The 21054-nt window shown below is 42.2% G+C and overlaps 2 protein-coding genes and 1 long non-coding RNA gene across 4 annotated transcripts; all 3 read left to right on the forward strand.

Annotated features, from left to right (window-relative positions):
- The first annotated feature begins 170 nt into the window (after positions 1 to 170).
- LOC120545234 (saposin-like protein 11) lies at positions 171 to 2449 on the forward strand. The gene is made up of 3 exons (XM_039779415.1): positions 171 to 1828; positions 1899 to 1967; positions 2038 to 2449. The coding sequence occupies exon 1, from the start codon at positions 324 to 326 to the stop codon at positions 1119 to 1121; it is 798 nt and encodes a 265-aa protein (XP_039635349.1). The 5' UTR covers positions 171 to 323; the 3' UTR covers positions 1122 to 1828; positions 1899 to 1967; positions 2038 to 2449.
- Positions 2450 to 5130: 2681 nt separating this feature from the next.
- On the forward strand, positions 5131 to 5770 carry LOC120545021. The gene is made up of 2 exons (XR_005636619.1): positions 5131 to 5512; positions 5614 to 5770. It is a non-coding gene; the product is annotated as an uncharacterized LOC120545021 (long non-coding RNA).
- Positions 5771 to 10343: 4573 nt separating this feature from the next.
- Positions 10344 to 20495, forward strand: dnajc25 (DnaJ (Hsp40) homolog, subfamily C, member 25). Of its 2 annotated transcripts, none has more exons than XM_039780615.1 (5): positions 10344 to 10754; positions 17084 to 17236; positions 17830 to 18200; positions 18397 to 18547; positions 19406 to 20495. In XM_039780615.1, exons 1-5 carry the CDS (start codon positions 10407 to 10409, stop codon positions 19526 to 19528), a joined length of 1146 nt encoding a protein of 381 aa, XP_039636549.1. In that variant the 5' UTR covers positions 10344 to 10406; the 3' UTR covers positions 19529 to 20495. The 2 variants fall into 2 exon arrangements, with proteins under 2 accessions (XP_039636549.1, XP_039636550.1); XM_039780616.1 differs by having other exon boundaries at positions 10345 to 10754; positions 18448 to 18547.
- Positions 20496 to 21054: the final 559 nt, after the last annotated feature.

The following is a 21054-nucleotide window of genomic DNA, read 5'->3' on the forward strand; positions in this document are numbered from 1 at the left end:
CCCGAGCTGACGTGCAGCTCTCCAGACTCTGAGTTGACGTGCAGTCCCTTCCCAGACCCCCGGCCTGCTTGTGGCCTCTCTGACTCTCAGCTAGCTAGCAGCCTTCCTGATTCCCTGCTAGCTAGCGATCTCTGGCGCCCCAGCGCCCCGCTAGCTGGTAACCCCTTGAGTCCCATCTAGCTAGCAGCTTCCCCGAGTCCCAGCTAGCCAGCAGCTCTCCTGAGTCCCAGCTTGCTGACAGTCCCCCTGATTCCCAGCTAGCTGGTAGCCTCTCTACTGTCCCCGAGCTCTCTTGTGTCCCCAAGCTGCCCAGTGTCCCAGCAATGCCCAGCACCTCTGTGACTTTGCCGGTCTCCGGCTCCCATGAGTCCGCCTCTGGGACCGCCTCTGGGACTTTGTCGGCCTCTGGGACCACCTCCGGGACTTTGCCGGTCCCTGGCGCCCCTGGGACCACCCCTGGGATTTTGCCGGTCTTCGGCGTCCCAGAGACCGCCCCTAAGACTATGCCAGTCTCAGGCGCCCCCAAATCCATCCCTGTCACTGTGCCTGTCTCCATCCCTGTCACTGTGCCTGTCTCCATTCCTGTCACTGTGCCTGTCGTCATCCCTGTCGCCGTCCCTGTCTCCATTCCTGTGCGTGTCTCCATCCCTGTCACCGTGCCCGTCTCCATCCCGGTCACCGTGCCCATCCTTGTCCTGGTCACCGTGCCCATCCTTGTCCCTGTCACCGTGCCCATCCTTGTCCCTGTCACCGTGCCCGTCTTTGTCCCCTTCACTATCTGTGTCCCCATTACTTTCCCTGCCCCTAAGCCTGAGTCTGTCCCGTCTGTCCCGTCTGAGTCCGTCCTGTCTGAGTCAGTCCTGTCTGAGTCCGAGTCAGTCCTGTCTGAGTCCGAGTCTGTCCTGTCCGCGTCTGTTTTGCCCCAGTCCGTCCCATCCATTTTGTTTTTTAGGGTCGTCTGGGATCCGCCCCTTGAGGGGGGGGTTCTGTCATGGTTTCGGTGTTTTGCCTTGCTTTTGGTTTATGTCATGTTTTCTGTCTGTGTTCCTGTTTCCTGTTTTATTGTGATAGTCTGGTTTGTCTTGTCCAATTTACTTCCTGAGTTTTCCCGCCTTTGTTGATTGTCCTGCCCCGCCCTGATGTGTTTCACCTGATGTTACCACCTGTTCCTTGTTTGCTCCCTACCTCATGTATTTAACCTCTGTGAATCCCTTTGTGTCTTGTCGGATCGTTTTGTGGCCATGCCCTTGTGTTTCTTCCCTGTGCCTTGTGTCTGTTTTCTGTGTCAGTTTATTATTTTGTGAGTTTCCAGTCCCTGTACTGCCGCCTTTTGTTATTAAATTCCTGAGTACCACAACCTCCTGCCTGCCTGCCTGCTCTCTCTGCATTTTGGGTCCTCAACGTCCCTTGCCCCGTAACAGTTTGGTCCACTCAAACTCTACGTCAACACAGCTGAAGACCTGTAGATGAAAAACCATCCAGGCCAGCATATTACTATCTATGACATCCCCTCCCTGGTGGCAGCAACACTACACCTGGCGGCAACAATATCGAACCTGGTGGCTGGGTTCTACTGCACCGGGATCTGCCCCCTAAATCCTGATGTGACAGGGTGAGGTTTGCCCTTTGCCCTCTTACCTGTGCACGGGAGTGCGCACCAGCACACCTGGGGCTCATCCCCTTTGATTGGTAACAGGTGGGGGCTCTATTTAAGCCTGTGTGTAGACTCATTCTTTTTCTGTCTTCTCCTGTTGGGTGTGGAGATGTCTGGGCTGGTGTGCTGCATGCTTTTTGCTGCTGCCAGAGGTTGTCAGTTTGCTGCAGAGTGGTAAGGATGCTTCGTACCTTTCATTGTTTGTATTGCCGTGCGGGTGGCATTAACGAGTGTTCTCTTATAGAGCCGACTTTTTTGACTTTGTCCCTGTGTGGATAGATGAACACCTGGGCTGCTGGCGTTGGATGCCTCGGTAAGCTGCATGCCTCCCTGTTTCGACCCATTTGGTGTTTATTAAGATCTTACGGTCTTATTTTTTATAGTTGTGTGCTGTGTGGTTGCGCGGATTGCGCAGCCCCCCTGCTGGGGTCTGAAGGCGGCCTGTCCTGTAAAGTGCTGGACCGAGCTACAGCCTTGTGCCATGCTGCGCAGGCTGCTGGGTGCTACAGCTATCTAAGGGGCTAAAACTCGGCGCGTTTCTCCTCCCACTATTGCTGTTCTGGATACTGGTACAAAAAGTGTCTGAATGTATGGGACTATTCTAGACGCACAGCGCTGGTTTGGATCGACTGGCTTTGTGTTTGAACACCCATTGGCTTTGTAAATATTTGTATTAACGGTGTACATATTGCATGTGGGTTTTTGTTCTTTTTCTTTTTGTTTTATTTTGGTTCTTTAATTACGCATGCTGGTTTGTTGATTTGAATTGTGTTTTATTTCTTTCCTAATATTCAATTATTGCTTTCTTTTAACATAAAAGATCCTATCATTTTAAAAGATATATTTGAAACAAAAGAAAATAAAATGATATATTTTTATAAATACATTGTCTCTGAGCCCTCATTTTTGATAAACTGTCTGTGTGCTTTAAAGGTCTATCCCAAGTGGCCTTGTCGGACATTTTTAGCTTCTCGAGTGTCATAGGCCACTCACACTGCCACACTAACCTCTTTGAAAAGGATGCCTTTGCCCCGTCATTCGTGACAGAATGTCCTCCTCCCCCACCTCCACCCCATCACACAGTGCAGACCAGGTGCCGGAACCCTCTGCTACTCCCAGGTACATTAAATGGAAGAATGGATAGATGGATAAATAAATGCATGAATGAATGTCACATTTAAGATTAACCAGTTCATCCTTCCATTTGCAGACATCGACATCCTTTAAGCTGCCCAAGAATTCAGCCCGGAGGCAGTCTGTCCCTTTCCTAAGGCTGGTCCTAGGAAGGAAAATAAGCGAGGAGGGAGAAGGAGGCAAGTGAAGTTTAGTGTTTGACTTGTCTTCCTTTCCAGTCATGTGCAGTGAATTCCAAATTGTTTAACTATAATTACATTAAAACATGATACAAACACTTAGACCTACATAAATCAAGATAATTATTTCCTATCTACCGTTCCAGGACAACTGCGATCCTTACCGAAACCCCAGTCAAGGAGCAGCGCCTTCTGAAGAAGTCCGCAAAAGCGACTTTTCTCCATCCGCCACCTTTGCTACATTTGCTCCTGCCACCGAGGAGGAGGAGGAGGAGGAGGAGGAGGAGGGAGGAGGAGGAGGAGGAGGAGGAGGAGGAGGAGGAGGAGGAGGAGGAGGAGGAGGAATGTGTGAGTGCAGGGTGTTCTGCCTTGTCCCAAGAGGCCTGCACCGATGGTGCAGAGCATTACATCTGTGATCATTGTGAAACTGTATCATGAATAAACCTGTTCATTTATTTAGCCTATACTGTTCTTAGACTTGTGTTTATTTTAATGCAAATTCTTTTTCAATTATGCAACACATCATTAATGTTTCTTTAATAATCATTAATCGTCCAATCTTATAACTATATCTATATAACAACATAAGTGAAAGAGAAAATTATATTTCTCAATTGCACAAATCCTTTATTAGAACATTTGAAAAACACACTCAAGAGAATCCAGTTATTTAACTATTGCAATTACAACAGGAAACACACTTTTTAAGTTGCACAATCTCCATCTCCAACATTTTCAAGACAGTGGACACAATTCTGCACAAAATATGACAGTATAGGTTATCAGAACTTAAAATAAATATACACTATATACATAAATGTGCCAAAAATATATACAATCATAAATTTAACAAGAGAAGAGAGCAACAATAATATAAAATATTAAGACTAAAGTGTAAAGAGAGAATAGTGTATTTTTCCAGTTTTCAGGTTATACCTGATATTGTTCTGTCTTTGTCTTTAATGTCTATTAATGCCAGGGGTCTTAAAAAATAGTGTGAAACGGAAGACTCTGTTTCTGTTTGCAAAGAAAAATAAGACAGATTTTTTTTTTTTTCAAGTCACACATTTCACATTTCAATGTCACTCAACAGCCAATGATTGTAATTTTTGGAGGTCACAGTGGGGAGACATCTGGTTAGCACATGGATCAGAACACTGCTGGTGTAGGAATCTTTAGGTACAATTTTATTGGGAATATTCAAAATACCGACTTAGACTCTTCAGGGCATTTTCTCATAATGGTAATTACCAAAAATAATCATACAATAGTCATAAACATATATGGATCCTCTCCTCTGTGGAGAATAACATGCTTCTTGATACCATAAAGGATAAAATATCACACTGGTTGAACAAATACCCTCTTTAATTGTGATTAAAGAGATTTTAATATAGTGATGAATAATATGTTAGACAGATGGCCACCAAGGAGGTCAGGGTCTCCTAACTCTGTGTTAAATTGTCTCATGGATAAATTTGACCTGGTTGATGTTTGGAGGGAACAGTTCCCAAATGACAGACAGTATACCTGGTCCAGTAAGGACTGCTCAAGACAATCGATAATTGACTACTGGTTAGTTTCCAGATGTTTAACGAGGAACAACATTTCAGTAAATATCAGTAACACTCCATTGACCGATCACAAAGCGATTTACCTCTCAATAACTCAGTCCTTGGATCAGTCCTCTGGCCCAAAAGCCTCATTTTGGAAACTTAATAGTTCCCTCCTTGAACCTGATTAGGTCAAACAAAGAGTCAAAGAATTGATTGAAAACTTTTGGATTAAAGCAAACTCTCAAAAAGCTTATGGGACAAATTGGGAGCTTCTAAAATATGAGTTGGGGAAGTTTCTCAGGAGGTTTGGTGGTGATTTGGCCAAGAACAGACAAGCAGTTGAAGACGAGGTTATTGAGAAACTCTTTCTCAAAAAGAGTCTAACTAATGAGGAAAGATGTGAATATACAAAATTGCAAAATAAATTAAATGACATTTATAAATCAAAAGCTAATGGAGCCTATATAAAGTCAAGAAAACGATGGATGGAAGAGGGTGAACAAACCTCAGCCTACTTCTTTAGACTTGAAAAGAATAAAAATGTCCTGGCTACTGTAGATCAAATTAAAGTGGAGGGAAAAATTATTGAAGATCCAAGAGAGTTAGCCATCCACTGCTATAATTTCTATAACAATCTATACACATCTAATTACTGTGAGGTAACAACTAAAACATTTATGGACTCCATCAGCCATTGTAGAATTATATCCCCAGAAGCCCAAGAGGAGGTTTTGAAGGCGATTTCGAAATCTAACTGCTGAATTATACAAAATTGTCATGGTGCTGTCTGTTTGTCCCTCTCCCCTCTCCCTTGTTGTTTGTCTTGTCTGTCATGTGCTGAGTGGGTGTGGCGCTCCTGGCTCTCTCTCCCTCCTCGTCAGGACACCTGTGGCTTCCTGCTCACCTGAATCACATCCAGCAATCGCCACTTCTGTCTTATACCCCGGCCTTCCAACCAGTCTCTGCCAGATCGTCCGTTCACCCAAGTGGTAACACTCGCTGCGGCCAGCCTCAGTGTTTTTGAAAGACTGTTTTTTTGTGTTCCTGTTGCAATCCTTGTTTTGACTTTTTGTGTTTTCTTTGTGTCCAGATTCCTACTTCAGCCCTGGAGGCCCAGTCTGCCTACCTGAGCCAACTTGTTTTTTTTATTGAGCCTGCCTCTCACCTGTCTGCCCGCTCTCAGCCCCAGAAGATATCAAGCACCTGCATTACTCATTGTGTTCAATAAACCTCAATACTTGTTCCGACCATTTTCTCTGTGTCTGCTCTTGAATCCGGACAGCCCAGCCTAACAAAAATGTTTGATGAATTACTAACTCCCTTTCTGGTAAAGGTTTTCTCAGAGAGCTTAGAGAAAGAAGCTCTTCCAACAACTATGACGCAGGGTGTCATCACATTGATTCCGAAACCAGTCAAGGACAGAAACTGTCTAGAGAATTGGCGTACTATCACTCTCTTGAATAACGATTACAAAATGTTTTAACTAGTTTTTGCTAATAGACTTAAAGAAGTGTTAGACTCTATTATAGATTAATCACAATCTGGGTTCATGAAGAAACAACATATTGCAAATAACGTTAGATTAGTGCTGGATTATAATGAGTTTATCACTGACAACAGCTTCATTCTGTTCCTTGATTTTTCTAAGGCGTTTGAACATGGTTTTATCCTGCAAAGCGCTTAAAAAATTTGGATTTGGAGATGGCTTTTGCAGAACTGTCAGGACCCTGTATGAAAATGCTAGTAGTGGAGTAAAATTTAAATTTGGTACTTCCCTTAGATTCAGAGTATCACGTGGAACAGGGTGCCCAATCTCCCCATACTTGTTTTTGATTGCCTCTCAACTCTTAGCTCTACATGTCTCTAACAGTAACTTGGAAGGGATAACATTGGCTGAAAGAAGTATTATCCTTAGTCAACTGGCTGATGACACAACCATCTTCCTGAGAAATGCCTTCCAGATTCCCCCTGCAATAGAGCTGATCAGAGGATTTTCACAAGCTTCAGGTCTCAAATTAAACTTAAAGGAGAACTCCGGGCAATTTTTACGTTAATCTTGATCACTATAAATATGTGAGTACTGTCGATAGCAAAAAAAACGAACAGAATCGGTCTTAGCAAACTGGAGTTGCTGCAGCTAATTCCCATAGCTCCCAGTTAGCTAAAACGGTAGTTTTGGGGGCATAACATAAAGAGTGCCTTTGTGCCTCTAAACAGACACAAAATGCAATTAAAATGTGTGTGCAACATGAACAGGGCTCTTACGTGACAACAAGTAATAATCCACACGCAGCAGTTCCATGTGTATTTGTAGCATATATATCCATTTTGTGTGTGATCCATTTGGCGTTGGCGTTTAGCAGGCCCGGCCGGTGTCCCTGCTTCTGCTTCCTCCCCGCCCTCCTCGCTTGCCGCGATGTTCAACAACCCAACGAGATCCCGCTGGTCTGGTGGATGTCCTCCAGAAAACCGTTCGTGCCTTTGGCGGCCGAAAATTTTAGTTAATTTCCCCCTCAAAAATAGGTAATTTAGCACTGTAGTGCTTATGACAATATCAGTGACTATGTAACTACATGAAAACGGGCAGAATTGTGTCTGTGCCTTGTACAGTAATAGCGTTACTGAAGGCTAGCTGTAGCCTCGTGCTGTGGGATTTCACTTGTAGCAGGAAAAGGTAAACAGTGTGCATATTGGAGCATGTGTGAAGAGTGGAGGTGTTCACAAGGGAAGGAAGGAAATAAACTACAATTTTCCACTGCGAAAGGCACGAACGGCTTTCTGGAAGACATCCACCAGACCAGGGGCGTTGGATTGTTGTCCGCCACAGCAAGCGAGGAGGGCGGGGAGGAAGCAGAAGCAGGGACACCGGCCGGGCCTGCTAGCCCGGCTAAGGAAACTAACACACCGATCGCTACTGCCAATGCTCCTACTCACCAACGCCAAATGAATCACACACAAAATGTATATATATGCTACAAATACACACAGAACTGCTGCGTGAGGATTATCACAGAAGCCTGCCTGGCTGAACACACTCCCTCCTGGACGGCAGCTACCAGCTAGCACGGCGAGCTAGCAACCGGCAGGGGTATGAGTTGAAAACGCATCTTGTTGTCATGTAAGAGCCCTGTTCATTTTTGCACAAACACTTTAATTGCATTTTGTGTCTGTTAAGAGCAGTGATGCCAGTAACGCGTTAATTAGTAACGCGTTACTGTAATCTGACCACTTTTTTCAGTAACGAGTAATCTAACGCGTTACTATTTCCAAACCAGTAATCAGATTAAAGTTACTTATCCAAGTCACTGTGCGTTACTATATTTGTCATTTTCCTTAGTAAAAATATATATTTTTGAAGTCACGTTTTCAGCATGTGGACAGTTCACGTGTACCACACAGCGACACAAACGTAAACAACAATGGAGGGACGAGAGAGATGCACGTTTTCTAGCTGGAAATACTATTTTGAGTTTGTGTCAGCTAAAGACGGCAATATTAAGGTTCGTTGTACACTCTGTGCTGGTGGCGACAAAGTGCTATCTAGCTACAAAAACACTATGTCAAATTTGAAGAAACATTTGGATTCGCAGCACTGCAGTCAAACTTACAGAGCAAGTCCCACCAGGTGGTGCGAAGCAGAGAGCAGGAGGACCCCCACCACCCAAACAACAAAAGCTGGACTTCGGTGCAAAACCATTAAGTGGGGGAGAGTTGAAGAAGTTGGTCGGGCAGTATGTTGGGGGAAATGCTGTCCTTAAACACGGTTGACTCGCTCTCCTTCGTGCCATAATAAACCCTAGATAATAGATCCCTACTACTGGCAACGCCGAGCTGCCTCACAGTAAACCGGTTGTCATTTTTATGTTGAGGCTGTGGGGGTGTTGTCGGCAGTTGCTGAATGTAACTAATAATGTAACTTGTAATCTAACTTCGTTACTTTTAAAATCAAGTAATCTGTAAAGTAACTATGTTACTTTTTCAAAGTAACTGTGGCAAAACTGGTTAAGATGCACAAAGGCACTCTTTATGTTATGCCCCCAAAACTACTGTTTTAGCTAACTGGGAGCTATGGGCATTAGCTGCAGCAACTCCAGTTAGCTAAGACTGATTCTGTTCGTTTTTTGTGCTATCGACATTACTCACGTATTTATAGCGATCAAGATTAATGTAAAAATGGCCGGAGTTCTCCTTTATTGCTAAGACTGATTCTGTTCGTCTTTTTTTGCTATCGACAGTACTCATATATTTATAGCAATCAAGATTAACATAAAAATTGGCCGGAGTTCTCCTTTAACAAAATGTGAACTAATGGCAGTTAAAGAATATGATGTTTCAACTATATGTGATATCCCTGTGAATGATCAGGTTACATATCTGGGAACAATAATAACTAGACCACAACATGAAAAGTCTATTAAATTTTAATCCAATAAACATTTGGCTACAAAGAGACTTATCCTTGAGAGGAAGAGTGTTACTGACAAAAGCGGAGGGAATTTCCAGGCTTGCTTATTTGGCGGCCTCTTTGGATGTTGATTGTGGGGTATCAAAAATAATTTCGTGTGGAAACAAAACTCACTTTGTCAAGAAGTCTGTAATAATGAACACAAATCAGTGTGGGGGCTTAAATGTTTTGGACTTCACAACTTTAAGCAACACCTTCAAAATCAACTGGCTCAGACAATTCATTAATAATCCAACATCACTATGGAATGTTATTCCTAACTATATTTTCTCTAAAATCAGTGGCCTGAATTTTCTGTTATTATGCAATTATAATATTAGCAAACTCCCAATCAAACTGTCCAATTTTCATAAACACATGCTTTTGGCTTGGTCTCTGTTATTAAACATAACTTTTTAGCGCATCGATATTACATTTGGCATAATAAGGACATTCTCTTCAAAAACAAATCTTTATTTTTTTTAAACCGGTACAGGAATAATATTTTACTTGTTGGCCAACTCTTTAATACGAATGGCAGACTGTACAGTTATTCCGATTTTTTGTGGAAATTTCAAATTCCTGTTTCGGTTAAGGAGTATGCAATTGTCTTTGATGCAATTTCTTCTGGAATCAGAATGCTGCTGGGAGGCGTTAATTCCCCATGGCCACTGACTCACAATATGGATTTATCTGATACTGCTGTGGGGAGTTTATGCTTTTCTGCGATGCGCCGGACTAAAAATAAAACAAGGACTTTATACCCAAAAGATATTGTTACTATTCCTTATATAATCCCATATTAGAACAGTTTATTAGAGAATGTCCCTTGGAAAAATGTTTGGTCTTTGCCTTTCAAATATATGCTTACTAATAAAGTGAGAGAAGTTACGTTTAAATTAATTCACAGATTCTACCCATCAAAGTGTGTGCTTAAGCGGTATAAACCAGATATTGAATCTGAATGCTCTTTCTGTAAAAGGTCAGATGAAGATATTTCCCATTTATTTTGGAAATGTTCCTACGCAGAAAAATTCTGGTCAGACGTCCTTGAATTTATATTACGCATTTCTCATTTTGTTTTAAGGATGTTTTCTTTGGTGGGGTTGAGCTTAAAACAGATAAGGAAGGAAGATATTTCATTATTAATCTTTTATTTCTACTCGCTAAATATCACATCCATAAATGTAAGTTCAGGGGCTCCAAACCTTTCTTTCCTGTGTTTGAAATCGAAGTCAATGAATATTTGGACTCTATAATATAAACTTTTATTTCAGACACAGGGAGATCCATATCACATAATCCTGTTATTCCGAGGTGGCATGAACGCGCCATAAGATGCTTCGTCATATTTCCGTACTGGCGCGTCCTGATGATGTAAGCATCGTGCGACAGAGCTGTCCAGGCTCTATGCTTTTAACAGCGGCCGGCAGGTAGACATGGCTGCGCCCACGAAACGGTGCCGCAGCGGTGCCGGAGGGTTTTCTGGGTGTCTGCGGACGGTGAAGCCTTGGTGGCGGCTCGCGTTGCTCCTGCTTTCCATGTCTTCCCTGCCGGCGGTCAGCGCGCTGGTGGAGGGCCTTTACTGCGGCACCGAGGTCTGCTATGATGTGCTCGGAGTCACCAGGGAGGCCGCTAAGGTGGAAATCGCTCGAGCTTACCGGCAGCTGGCTCGCCGGTACCATCCGGACCGGTTTAGGCCGGGAGAGCCCGGCTCGGAGGGAGAAACCCAGGAGTCCGCCCACAAAAAGTTCCTGCTTATCGCAACCGCGTATGAGACGTTAAAGGTCGGTCCAAATTTGTTGTCTAAGCATCTGTCCCTATTCAAATAAACATGAAATTAATTTGAACTCTTTGTCAAAGACTCTGTGAAGTCTCTGAAGTTTTCATTAAGATACATCCAGCAGCCACTTGTATCTCTCATCTCTTTAATAAGATATTTATGTTGCATACTGTGTCCAATAACATCCTTATAACTCCTCTATAATAATCCTCAATTCATGAAATGTTGCCTTATGAGACAAGTAACGTTATAGAACTATTGCCCACTTTACCCTTCGCCATACTGTAGTAACGTTACTCCTATGGGGACTGATGTGGCATTTTTCTACCCTATTTAAATGATGATTGAGTATAATGTCAACACTTTCAGAAGCTTTTTCACCTGGGTCGAACATTGGGAGCGTTAGCGTAGAGTAGCGTTCGCTGAATAGCTTACGCAGGGCTAATGGATCGAAGTAATCTTCTTAACATTACACCAGTCTACAGTATTACAAATAGGTTATGCTCACAAAACGATGGATTGTAAAATTTGTAAGCACACCAGAAGTTTATGTAAATAACACTTGCCTGCTGGCTTCTGCTCTCCGCTGCTGCTGCTGCTGCTGCTGTTACTACCGGGCAGTAAGAGTGCTTAGGGACATCTACAAATTACAACACCGAAAAGAGATGCAACAAAAATATTTATTAATTTAATGATTAAATAAGGTAATGTCTCCAAACTTACCTCAATTATAACTTGTCTCCTGCTAGTTATTCTACAGCACTTACTTTAAAAAATAAGTTAAATTAAAAAATATTTTTGTTGCATCTCTTTTCGGTGTTGTAATTTGTAGATGTCCCTAAGCACTCGTCTTACAGCAGCAACAACAGCAGCAGAGAGCAGAAGCCAGCAGGCAAGTGTTATTTACATAACCTTCTGGTGTACTTACAAACTTTACAATCCATCGTTGTATGAGTGCATAACCTATATATACACTAGTGTAGACCTTTGGTATCATTTCGGGCATTATTAGTGGGGTAATGTTAAGAGACACTTCGGATCCATTAGCCTCTGCGCTAAGCTATTCAGCGGCTAACGCTACTCTACGCTAACTCTCCCAATGTTAGACCCAGGTGAAAAAAGCTTCTGGGGGGGTGTTTGGCTCGAGGTCATGGTGCAAAGGACCCTAGGGTGAAATTACTCCGAACCATCACTTTAAGCATATTACTCATACTGTATCTTTTTTTGTATCCCATGATACATTTTATTTCATAATTACTTCATACAACATCTTTACAATTTTCTTACAATATAGCCTACCTACTGGCCATTTGGTAGCCTACAATAAGAGACTGGCCATATTACCTGTAAAACCAATGTACATGTGTTGCTAATGTTGTAAAGTGTTACTGTAATTTTCCTTTACAGTGCTTAGTAGCCTACCTGCTATGCTATTTTACAATAGTCATAATATTCATAAAATTACCTATTGGGGTTCATAGCATGTGTTTACAACCTATGGTGCTTATTTATTGTAATCCATGAAGTGACTGTCGGTTCCTTGTGATACAAGGAATATTCCTGTAAGTCTTATTTTCGTGTCTCTCAACCTGCTATCATTTTCTTTCATAGTTTGTATTTCTATAGTATTCTTATATATTAAAGAAACACGCCTACTTATTGGGACTTTAGCTTATTCAATGTATCCCCCAGAGTTAGATAAGTCCATACATACCCTTCTCATCTCCATGCGTGTCGTAACTCTGTCTGACACACTCATCGCTAGCCTCGGTTAGCACAGATGCTGGAGGTAACCGGCTCCATCTAGCCTACTGCTCCCAATAAGTGACAAAATAACGCCAACATTTTCCTATTTACATGTTGTGATTTGTATAGTCACAGCGTGTACAAATAACAGTCACATGAGACACAGCCATATTTTAACCGTATACATACTGGGAACTATATTCTCAGAAGGCGAAGCACTGCTACTTCCGCTACGTGGGCGGAGTGATATTACTCCAACTCAGAGCGAACTCCAGGCGAACTCTCCGCTCCTAACCACAGGGCTTCTCAGGTGCTGCGAGAAAATGTGGGCGTTATTTTGTCAGTTATTGGGAGCAGTAGGCTAGATGGAGCCGGTTACCTCCAGCATCTGTGCTAAGCGAGGCTAGCGGTGACAGAGTTACGACACGCACGGAGATGAGAAGGGTATGGACTTCTCTAACTCTGGGGGATACGGTGAATAAGCTAATGTCCCAATAAGTCGGCGTGTTCCTTTTAATAAATTCTGTTGTTGTGATTTATGTAATATTCCACATCCTGCTCAGCATGTTTTATCATCCCTGCAGTAATTTTTCAAGCAGCAGTTTCCAACCTTATAAAGAGTGATTGTTCTCACAGGTTGTTTCATTTAAATACATTTTATATCCATATCCTTTTTTCTGTGAAGCCTTTTTATTTATTTATTTTTTTTTTATATATAGCATTACGACAAATGCACCTACAGCTTTCATTTTTTTTTGTGGTTAAAATTATGTTGGTTTAATTTAATTAATTTATTGTAACATTTACAATACTGCCTCCACACAATAAGCTCATTTTCATACACAACAAACAAAACATGACATGTAGCCTATTTTTAGTTAAATGAGCACAAATTTTAGGTTAGGTGAAATTTACGAGTCAAAAGGAAAATGTGGTTACACTCTGAGGTGGAAGTTCCCTGAATAACTTTAATATTCATCAATATAGATGTTGGATTCATTTTTATGCCATGCTCAAATGTTTGATTAAGTTATGTCCGATGGGAAAGTGACACATTGACACAATAATTACTTGTGCAGATATTCCTCAGCAATAGTTGCACCTGAAAACTGAGACAGTTAAGGCTGTTTTGCACGTCAGGACCGCTATGGCCCTCCACCACTCTGGCTTCGCCCTCGCACACGCTCCACCTCCCCGGCAGTGCGGCAACTCGGGCCCTGTGGTGCGCCCGACCCCGAGGGACCGGGATCCCACCTCAGCCGGCGCACGCCGGCTTTCACTTTCATTGCACCACGGGGCGACCCCGACCTGCGAGCGCGTTATACTCCTTGGTCCGTTTTTACAGGCGGGTCGGGGGGTTGCCGACATCACCTTTTTACGTGAGCCGATCCCCGCACTGGCGATGCGACGCGTGGTTGGGTAACAATGAGGACAGTCCGCCCCGGTTAACAGCCGCACTGGAAGCAGGGGGCCCCGCCCCTCCCCGCGGGGAGAGTGGGCGCAGCAATGTTTTTTGAGGTAAAAGTCACATCAAATGCGCCTTGGCTGTTCACACTGCGGTCGCAATGAAAAAAATCAGATCTGGGTCGGATTCAGGACCACATGTGGAAGTGGCCTGAATCTGATCTGAAAAAATCAGATCTGGGCTAGATTTGGGCCACTTTGGCCTGCAGTCTGAACGTAGCCATAGTGTGCTTTCTGACCAAGGTGAGACATCTTTAGCAGGAAAAGTTAACTCTCTCCTTGATTTCATGTCGTTTATGGAGAAGGAGAACCAGGAAATGAGTAGGGGGAAATGCAATGCTACCAAGCCACAGCCGAGAGACGTGCGTCGCCACGACGTGTAGTTCCATTTTTCGAGAGGTGCGCGTCAGGCTACGGCATAGGGTCCGGCGTAGACGCAGAGGGGTCTGCGGGGGTACGCCGTCGATTCGACCCAGAAGCATAAAACGGCCTTTAGGGTTCATGTGTCGTGACAGTGTCATTTGTTCATGACAGTGTCATGTCTATGTTATGTAGATACCTTCAAGTAAAGCGTTACTAAACAATCTTTGAAATTGGTCCAGTATTAAGCGAGATTGCTGCAGTCGGCAGCAGAGAAACAAGCTACAATGTAAGTTATTAGGGCAATTGTCTAGCTTGTATTTACCTTCACAAAAATGCTTGTTTTACCACTGACAGGCTCAGATTAATATTCTGTGTCCAACAACATTATGGAAAGCATCCCTTCAGAGATAGACCTTTAAAACCTATTCGAGACCTGTTTAACCAGAAACAGCTCTGGAAGTGCTAGCACTAAACCCACCAGAAAAAAGCAATACTTTTTATCGTGTATAGAGCTAACATATTTTCACATGTACAGTACAGGCCAAAAGTTTGGACACACCTTCTCATTCAATGCGGTTTCTTTATTTTCATAACTATTTACATTGTACATTCTCAATGAAGGCATCAAAACTATGAATGAACACATATGGAATTATGTACTGAACAAAAAAGTGTGAAATAACTGAAAACATGTCTTATATTTTAGATTCCTCAAAGTAGCCACCCTTTGCTTTTTTGATAGCGCTGCAAACCCTTGGTGTTCTCTCAATGAGCTTCATTAGGTAGTCACCTGAAATGGTTTTCACTTCACAGGTGTGCCTTGTCAGGGTTAATTAGTGGATTTTTTCCCCTTTTATTAAATGGGGGTTGGGACCATCAGTTGTGTTGTGCAGAAGTCAGGTTGATACACAGAATAGAATTCATATTATGGCAAGAACCAATCAGCTAAGTAAAGAGAAACGAGTGGCCATCATTACTTTAACAAATGAAGGTCAGTCAGTTCGGAAAATTGCGAAAACTTGGAATGTGTCCCCAAGTGCAGTCGCAAAAACCATCAAGCGCTACAACGAAACTGGCTCGCATAAGGAACGCCCCAGGAAAGGAAGACCAAGAGTCACCTCTGCTGCTAAGGATAAGTTCATCCGAGTCACCAGCCTCAGAAATCGCAAGTTAACAGCAGCTCAGATTAGAGACCAGATGAATGCCACACAGAGTTCTAGCAGCAGACACATCTCTAGAACAACTGTTAAGAGGAGACTGCACGAATCAGGCCTTGATGGTCAAGTAGCTGCTAGGAAACCACTGCTAAGGAGAGGCAACAAGCAAAAGAGATTTGTTTGGGCCAAGAAACACAAGGAATGGACATTAGACCAGTGGAAATCTGCTTTGGTCTGATGAGTCCAAATTTGAGATCCAGATTTGTTCCAACCGCTGTGTCTTTGTGCGACGCAGAAAAGGTGAACGGATGGATTCTACATGCCTGGTTCCCACCATGAAGCATGGAGGAGGATGTGTGTGATTGTGTGGGGGTGCTTTGCGGGTGACACTGTTGGGGATTTATTCCAAATTGAAGGCATACTGAACCAGCATGGCTACCACAGCATCCTGCAGCGACATGCCATCCCATCCGGTTTGTGTTTAGTTGGACCATCATTTATTTTTCAACAGGACAATGACCCCAAACACACCTCCAGGCTGTGTAAGCGTTATTTGACCAAGAAGGAGAGGGATGGAGTGCTGCGCCAGATGACCTGCCCTCCACAGTCACCGGACCTGAACCCAATCGAGATGGTTTTGGTTGAGCTGGACCGCAGAGGGAAGGCAAAAGGGCCAACAAGTGCTAAGCATCTCTGGGAACTCCTTCAAGATTGTTGGAAAACCATTTCAGGTGACTACCTCTTGAAGCTCATCAAGAGAATGCCAAGAGAGTACAAAGCAGTAATCAGAGCAAAGGGTGGCTACTTTGAAGAAACTAGAATATAAGACATGTTTTCAGTTATTTCACACTTTTTTGTTAAGTACATAATTCCATGTGTTCATTCATAGTTTTGATGCCTTCAGTGAGAATCTACAATGTAAATAGTCATGAAAATAAAGGAAATGCATTAAATGAGAAGGTGTGTCCAAACTTTTGGCCTGTACTGTAAATCGGTTAACTCTATGTTTATTTCAACCAGAACTAGAGTTGTAATGTTTGGAAAAGTCGAAAGACGGCTTTTCATAGTTTTTTGTTTCTGTCGACTTTGAATGAAGTGTATTTTACGATGCTAAAATTACTGTTTATTTACATGGAGTCTGGTGGGTTTAGTGAAGGCAATTTTAGATGTTTTTAGGTTTAAAAAACTGATCTTACTCTTTAACAGTAAGGTCAACCTCCTTAGAAATCCTTTCTATAATGTTGTCAGACTCTTACAATATTAATCTGAGCCTGTCAGTGGCAAAACGAGCACTTTTGTGAAGGTAAATGGTAAATACAAGCTGCAATTTTAAAGATTATTCCCATCAGTCACTTAGACACAAATCATAGAAAAATAGGGCTTGAAAAAAAGAAGAAAAAAAACAGTTGTTACCCTTTAACAGAAATATCCAAACTGAAGAGACCAACCAGAAAAAAAAACAGTGAGATTTAAATTTTTTTTAGCAACATTATAAAATATAAACATTATTTTGGAATCAGGTGTGGCTGAGCTCCTCCTGCAGGTCGTCATAACAGACACCTTCATGTAAAAGCAGAAATTACGTCTCAGTGTCTGTGTGCAGGATGAGGACACTCGACGGGACTATGACTACATGCTTGACCATCCTGAGGAGTACTACCAGCACTACTATACCTACTACCGCCGACAGCTCACCCCCAAAGTGGATGTCAGAATCGTCATCCTGGTCACCATCTGTGCCATCTCCATCTTTCAGGTACGACTGCAGCCTCCGGCAGGGTCAGATTACCAAAAGGTTTAAACATATCTCTGACCATATTTCCTGGCTCCATAGCTAGCTTGTCACAGATGGACCACATTGTTTCTGTTGGGGAGGGTTAGGGTTTAAAATTAGTTGGAATGAATGGAAAATATTGTAGTTGTTATGGGTCCTGAGTGTGGTCCCATATGAATAAACTATGCTAAAACAGTAACATTACCCAAATCAGTGGTTCCAAAACTTTTTCTGAATTGGAATCAGCTGGTTCTCTGTGAAAGGGCGAAAAAGCGCCCAAATTCGATTTGACTGGGAGATTGGCAGTCGGCTCCTTAGATTGAATTGTGATCACCCCTACGTATTTTTCTTGCCTTTGTTTTGGTAGTTGTGGTGTTTGGTGTAGCTTCATCCTCTGCTTTATGTTTACCTGGCAGTCCTTTCACATGCAGTCCATGCTTTGCTAGCAGTGCATCAGAACCTGGCATTATTCATTCATATTTAGCGTCACAGCTGTTATAACTCTGCATCATATGTCTTTAAATTACATTCCTTAATACTGTGCCCTCTTCCTCTTCTTTCTGTCTCTCCTCCAGTACTACAGCTGGCACAGCAGCTACAACGAGGCCATAAACTACCTGGTGACAGTCCCCAAGTACCGAATCCAGGCCATGGAGATCGCCAAGCAGCAGGGCCTCCTCAACCGCACCAAGGAGAAGGGCAAGAACCGCCGCTCCAAAGAGGAAATTCGGGAACAGGAGGAGGAGGTGATCCGTGACATCATAAAAAACAAGATCGACATAAAAGGAGGCTACCAGAAGCCCAACCTGTCGGACATCCTGCTGTGCCAGATCGTGCTCTTCCCCTACTACCTGACCAACTATGTGACCTGGTACATCGCCTGGATTTACCGCTTCACCATCTGCAGGGAGGAGTATGGAGAGGAGGAGAAGTTTTACATCATCAGGTAATTTCTTAAAGAAAATTTTACTTACTTAATAATAAAAAAAAAATATATATATATATATATATATATATATATATATATATATATATATATATATATATATATATATATATATATATATATATATATATATATATAAAGACAGTAAAGTGTTGTACTACCTGGATAAATGAATCTATACGCATTTATCCCTCAGCCTCCTCTCAGTGTCAGGTTATCTCACAGCAGACTGTGTTTTTACTGTCAGGAGAAACATGAAGATGTCTCAGTCTCAGTTTGACAGTCTGGATGAAAACACCAGACAGTCCTTCCTGGAAAAACAGCTCTGGATCAAAGAAAACTACGAGGTTTGTCACTTAAAATTCTCTTTGTAGAATTCTTTGCATCCCTTCTCCCTTCATCTATATTTTAGACCTCTTCCTTTTATTTATCTTTTCTCCTCTCTACCATCCCTCCTTCCGATTTTTGATTCATCCTTATGGGTTTTCCATTCTTCCCTCTTTACTTTATTCTTTCCAATACTTTTTTTTTTTTAGTGTGTCCTCCCTTTTTCCTCCATCCACTGCCTCATCCTATAAACAGTCAAAGTTTTTTTTTAGCAGGGGATGTATTGAGGACTACTTTTAGAGGATGACGAGGATGTGATCCATTCAATGACCACGCTAACATGCTGATTTTAGTTTAGCTTGGCTAATATAAGTATTGATGAGTGCAGCTTTAATAACTTCAGCCAAACCTAAGAACTTAAAACAAAAAAATGATAAGCATTACCAAACCAATGCCAGGCACCCCTTGTTTTGTTGCATCCCCCAGTGTGAAACAGCTGCGCGTCTACAGTATGTCCTGTCACCTCTGTTTGCCATTTGTTTCAATCTCAGCCAATGAAATCCTTCGTGTAGATGATACAGGTCTTTCTCAACAGCTCAATGACAAATACTATCCATGTCTGTTAGGGAAGTTTTTATTTTTATTGACCGTAGCTTATTTAAATTAAAACAGTATTTGTTAAAAAGACAAACTAAGAGCCGCAGAGTATGAGATGACTGTTGTACTGATTGCATTGGTGGTCTGGAAATGTACATTGTACTAAATTGACCATGTGAGCTAGAACTGAACTGTTAGCTGAAAGAGTTTTCCAGCCGCAGCTGCAGCACTGTAAATTGTAGAGTTTGCCAAAGTAATTGTTCCTGATGTGTGTCTGTCAGGTGTACAGAAAAGAACAGGAGGAAGAGATGAAGGTGAAGATGGCAACTGACCCGAGGATGAAGAGGTACCGCCGATGGATGAAGAATGAGGGGCCGGGTCGGCTGACGTTCGTCGACGACTAACAGCCCAGAGTGTCCGTCTGTAACATACACACTTGCCTCAGTGCCAACATACACAGACAACACATCATGCTGTGTGAAGAAATACCTGTACAGAAAGATGAACTATACCGGTTTATATAGTGAGAGATATTTTCATAGCAGTTAGGCCAAGTGGAAGAAACTGAGCTGGGGCTTCAGATTTTTTAGTAATTTTTTTTACATTATGCTATTTTTGTTCAAACCAAAAACAAACAAATTATTAATAATGTAATGTTTTTCTAGCCATTATTGTTCTCTTCTGCTGGTCAAAAACAGATGGGTAAAATGAGTTTTGGTTCCTGAGTTTTTGTGAAATTATTCTGTTGGATAACTGACACCATCCAGGTGCAAGGTGATTAACATCCCGCCTAGTAACCAGCAATCTAGTAATCCCGCCCTGCAACAGCCAACATTACTGTCAGTGTCTTTAGGCAAGGCATCGGACTGCCACCTCCTCACTGTATGCTACCCCAGAGAGGCAGCTAAAAGTCTGAAATGTAAAATTAGTGAAAAGAGTATTAGCATGTATTGCTTTATGATGAATAAACCAGAGCCAGAATGTATTTTGTAATAAAAGTGACATTTGGTTGCATTTCTTCCCCCAAAGTCAGGCAAGAAGGATAATAAATATAAGAAACAGTTAGCATAGCCCTATCTAAAGTAAGAATGTTATCTTGTTTTTTGAACAGGTGTAGAAATAGAAATGTATAAAGGAGACATTTGGTGACTAGCTTGCTAGCTAACAAGATACAAGAAGGAAGTGGTAAAGAGATGAAACCGATATCCATGTTTTCATCTGACTCGTCCGACAAACGGCAGGTTCCTTTTTTGACCAGAAGAACATGTTGTACAAACAAAGGGAAGTGCAAATCGAGGGTGTTGATAAACTTTTTGGTACTTCTGTCTTTTCTGATCCGGGTTGTTTATCAGATTTAGGCTTATCAGATAAAAAAAAACTAGCAGAAAGAGGTCAGCACATTTCAAATGGTTGTCTTATTGTGTAAATGGAAGCCAAAGTCACAGCTGCAAGTATCTAAATTGTGCAACGACTTGCTTAACGTGGTTTCTGCTCTTTTTCTTCAGATGTTCAGATGACCACTTAACTTTTTACTGCATAAAATAGGTTGGTTTTACTTATATTTATTGGTTTACATTTTGCTGTTTTGTTGATATTTTGGGGTTGACGTAGCATTAAACTCATAATGTAACTACAGAGTCATACAGTCAATGTTAACAACACAACAAAATATTGTTTTTAATAAATACATTTTAAAATAAATTTTTCGAATAAGTTTGTTTCGGTTTACTTCGTGGAACATGTGAAGATGATATGCAAGGGACAAAAACCGCCTCCGGGACTTACGGAGGAGGCCAGTTTTACGACAGGGGATACACTACTTTGATGGTTTTCTAGACAGCTGTACAGCTAACTGAGCTTTACAACTGGGCCCGCTAAAACACAGTAATATCGTCTGAGATCACCGAATGATTTACAGTGATAAATAACA

This window comes from Perca fluviatilis, chromosome 17, assembly GCF_010015445.1.
Source record: "Perca fluviatilis chromosome 17, GENO_Pfluv_1.0, whole genome shotgun sequence".
Lineage (NCBI taxonomy): Eukaryota > Metazoa > Chordata > Actinopteri > Perciformes > Percidae > Perca > Perca fluviatilis.

Bases quoted from the DNA above. Each gene is read 5' to 3' on its own strand.
- dnajc25 (XM_039780615.1), top strand. From the start codon at position 10,407: ATGGCTGCGCCCACGAAACGGTGCCGCAGCGGTGCCGGAGGGTTTTCT. The intron at 17,237-17,829 runs GTACGACTGCAG...TCTCTCCTCCAG, and splicing joins GTGCCATCTCCATCTTTCAG to TACTACAGCTGGCACAGCAG. The intron at 18,548-19,405 runs GTTTGTCACTTA...TGTGTCTGTCAG, and splicing joins GGATCAAAGAAAACTACGAG to GTGTACAGAAAAGAACAGGA.
- LOC120545234 (XM_039779415.1), top strand. From the start codon at position 324: ATGCCCAGCACCTCTGTGACTTTGCCGGTCTCCGGCTCCCATGAGTCC.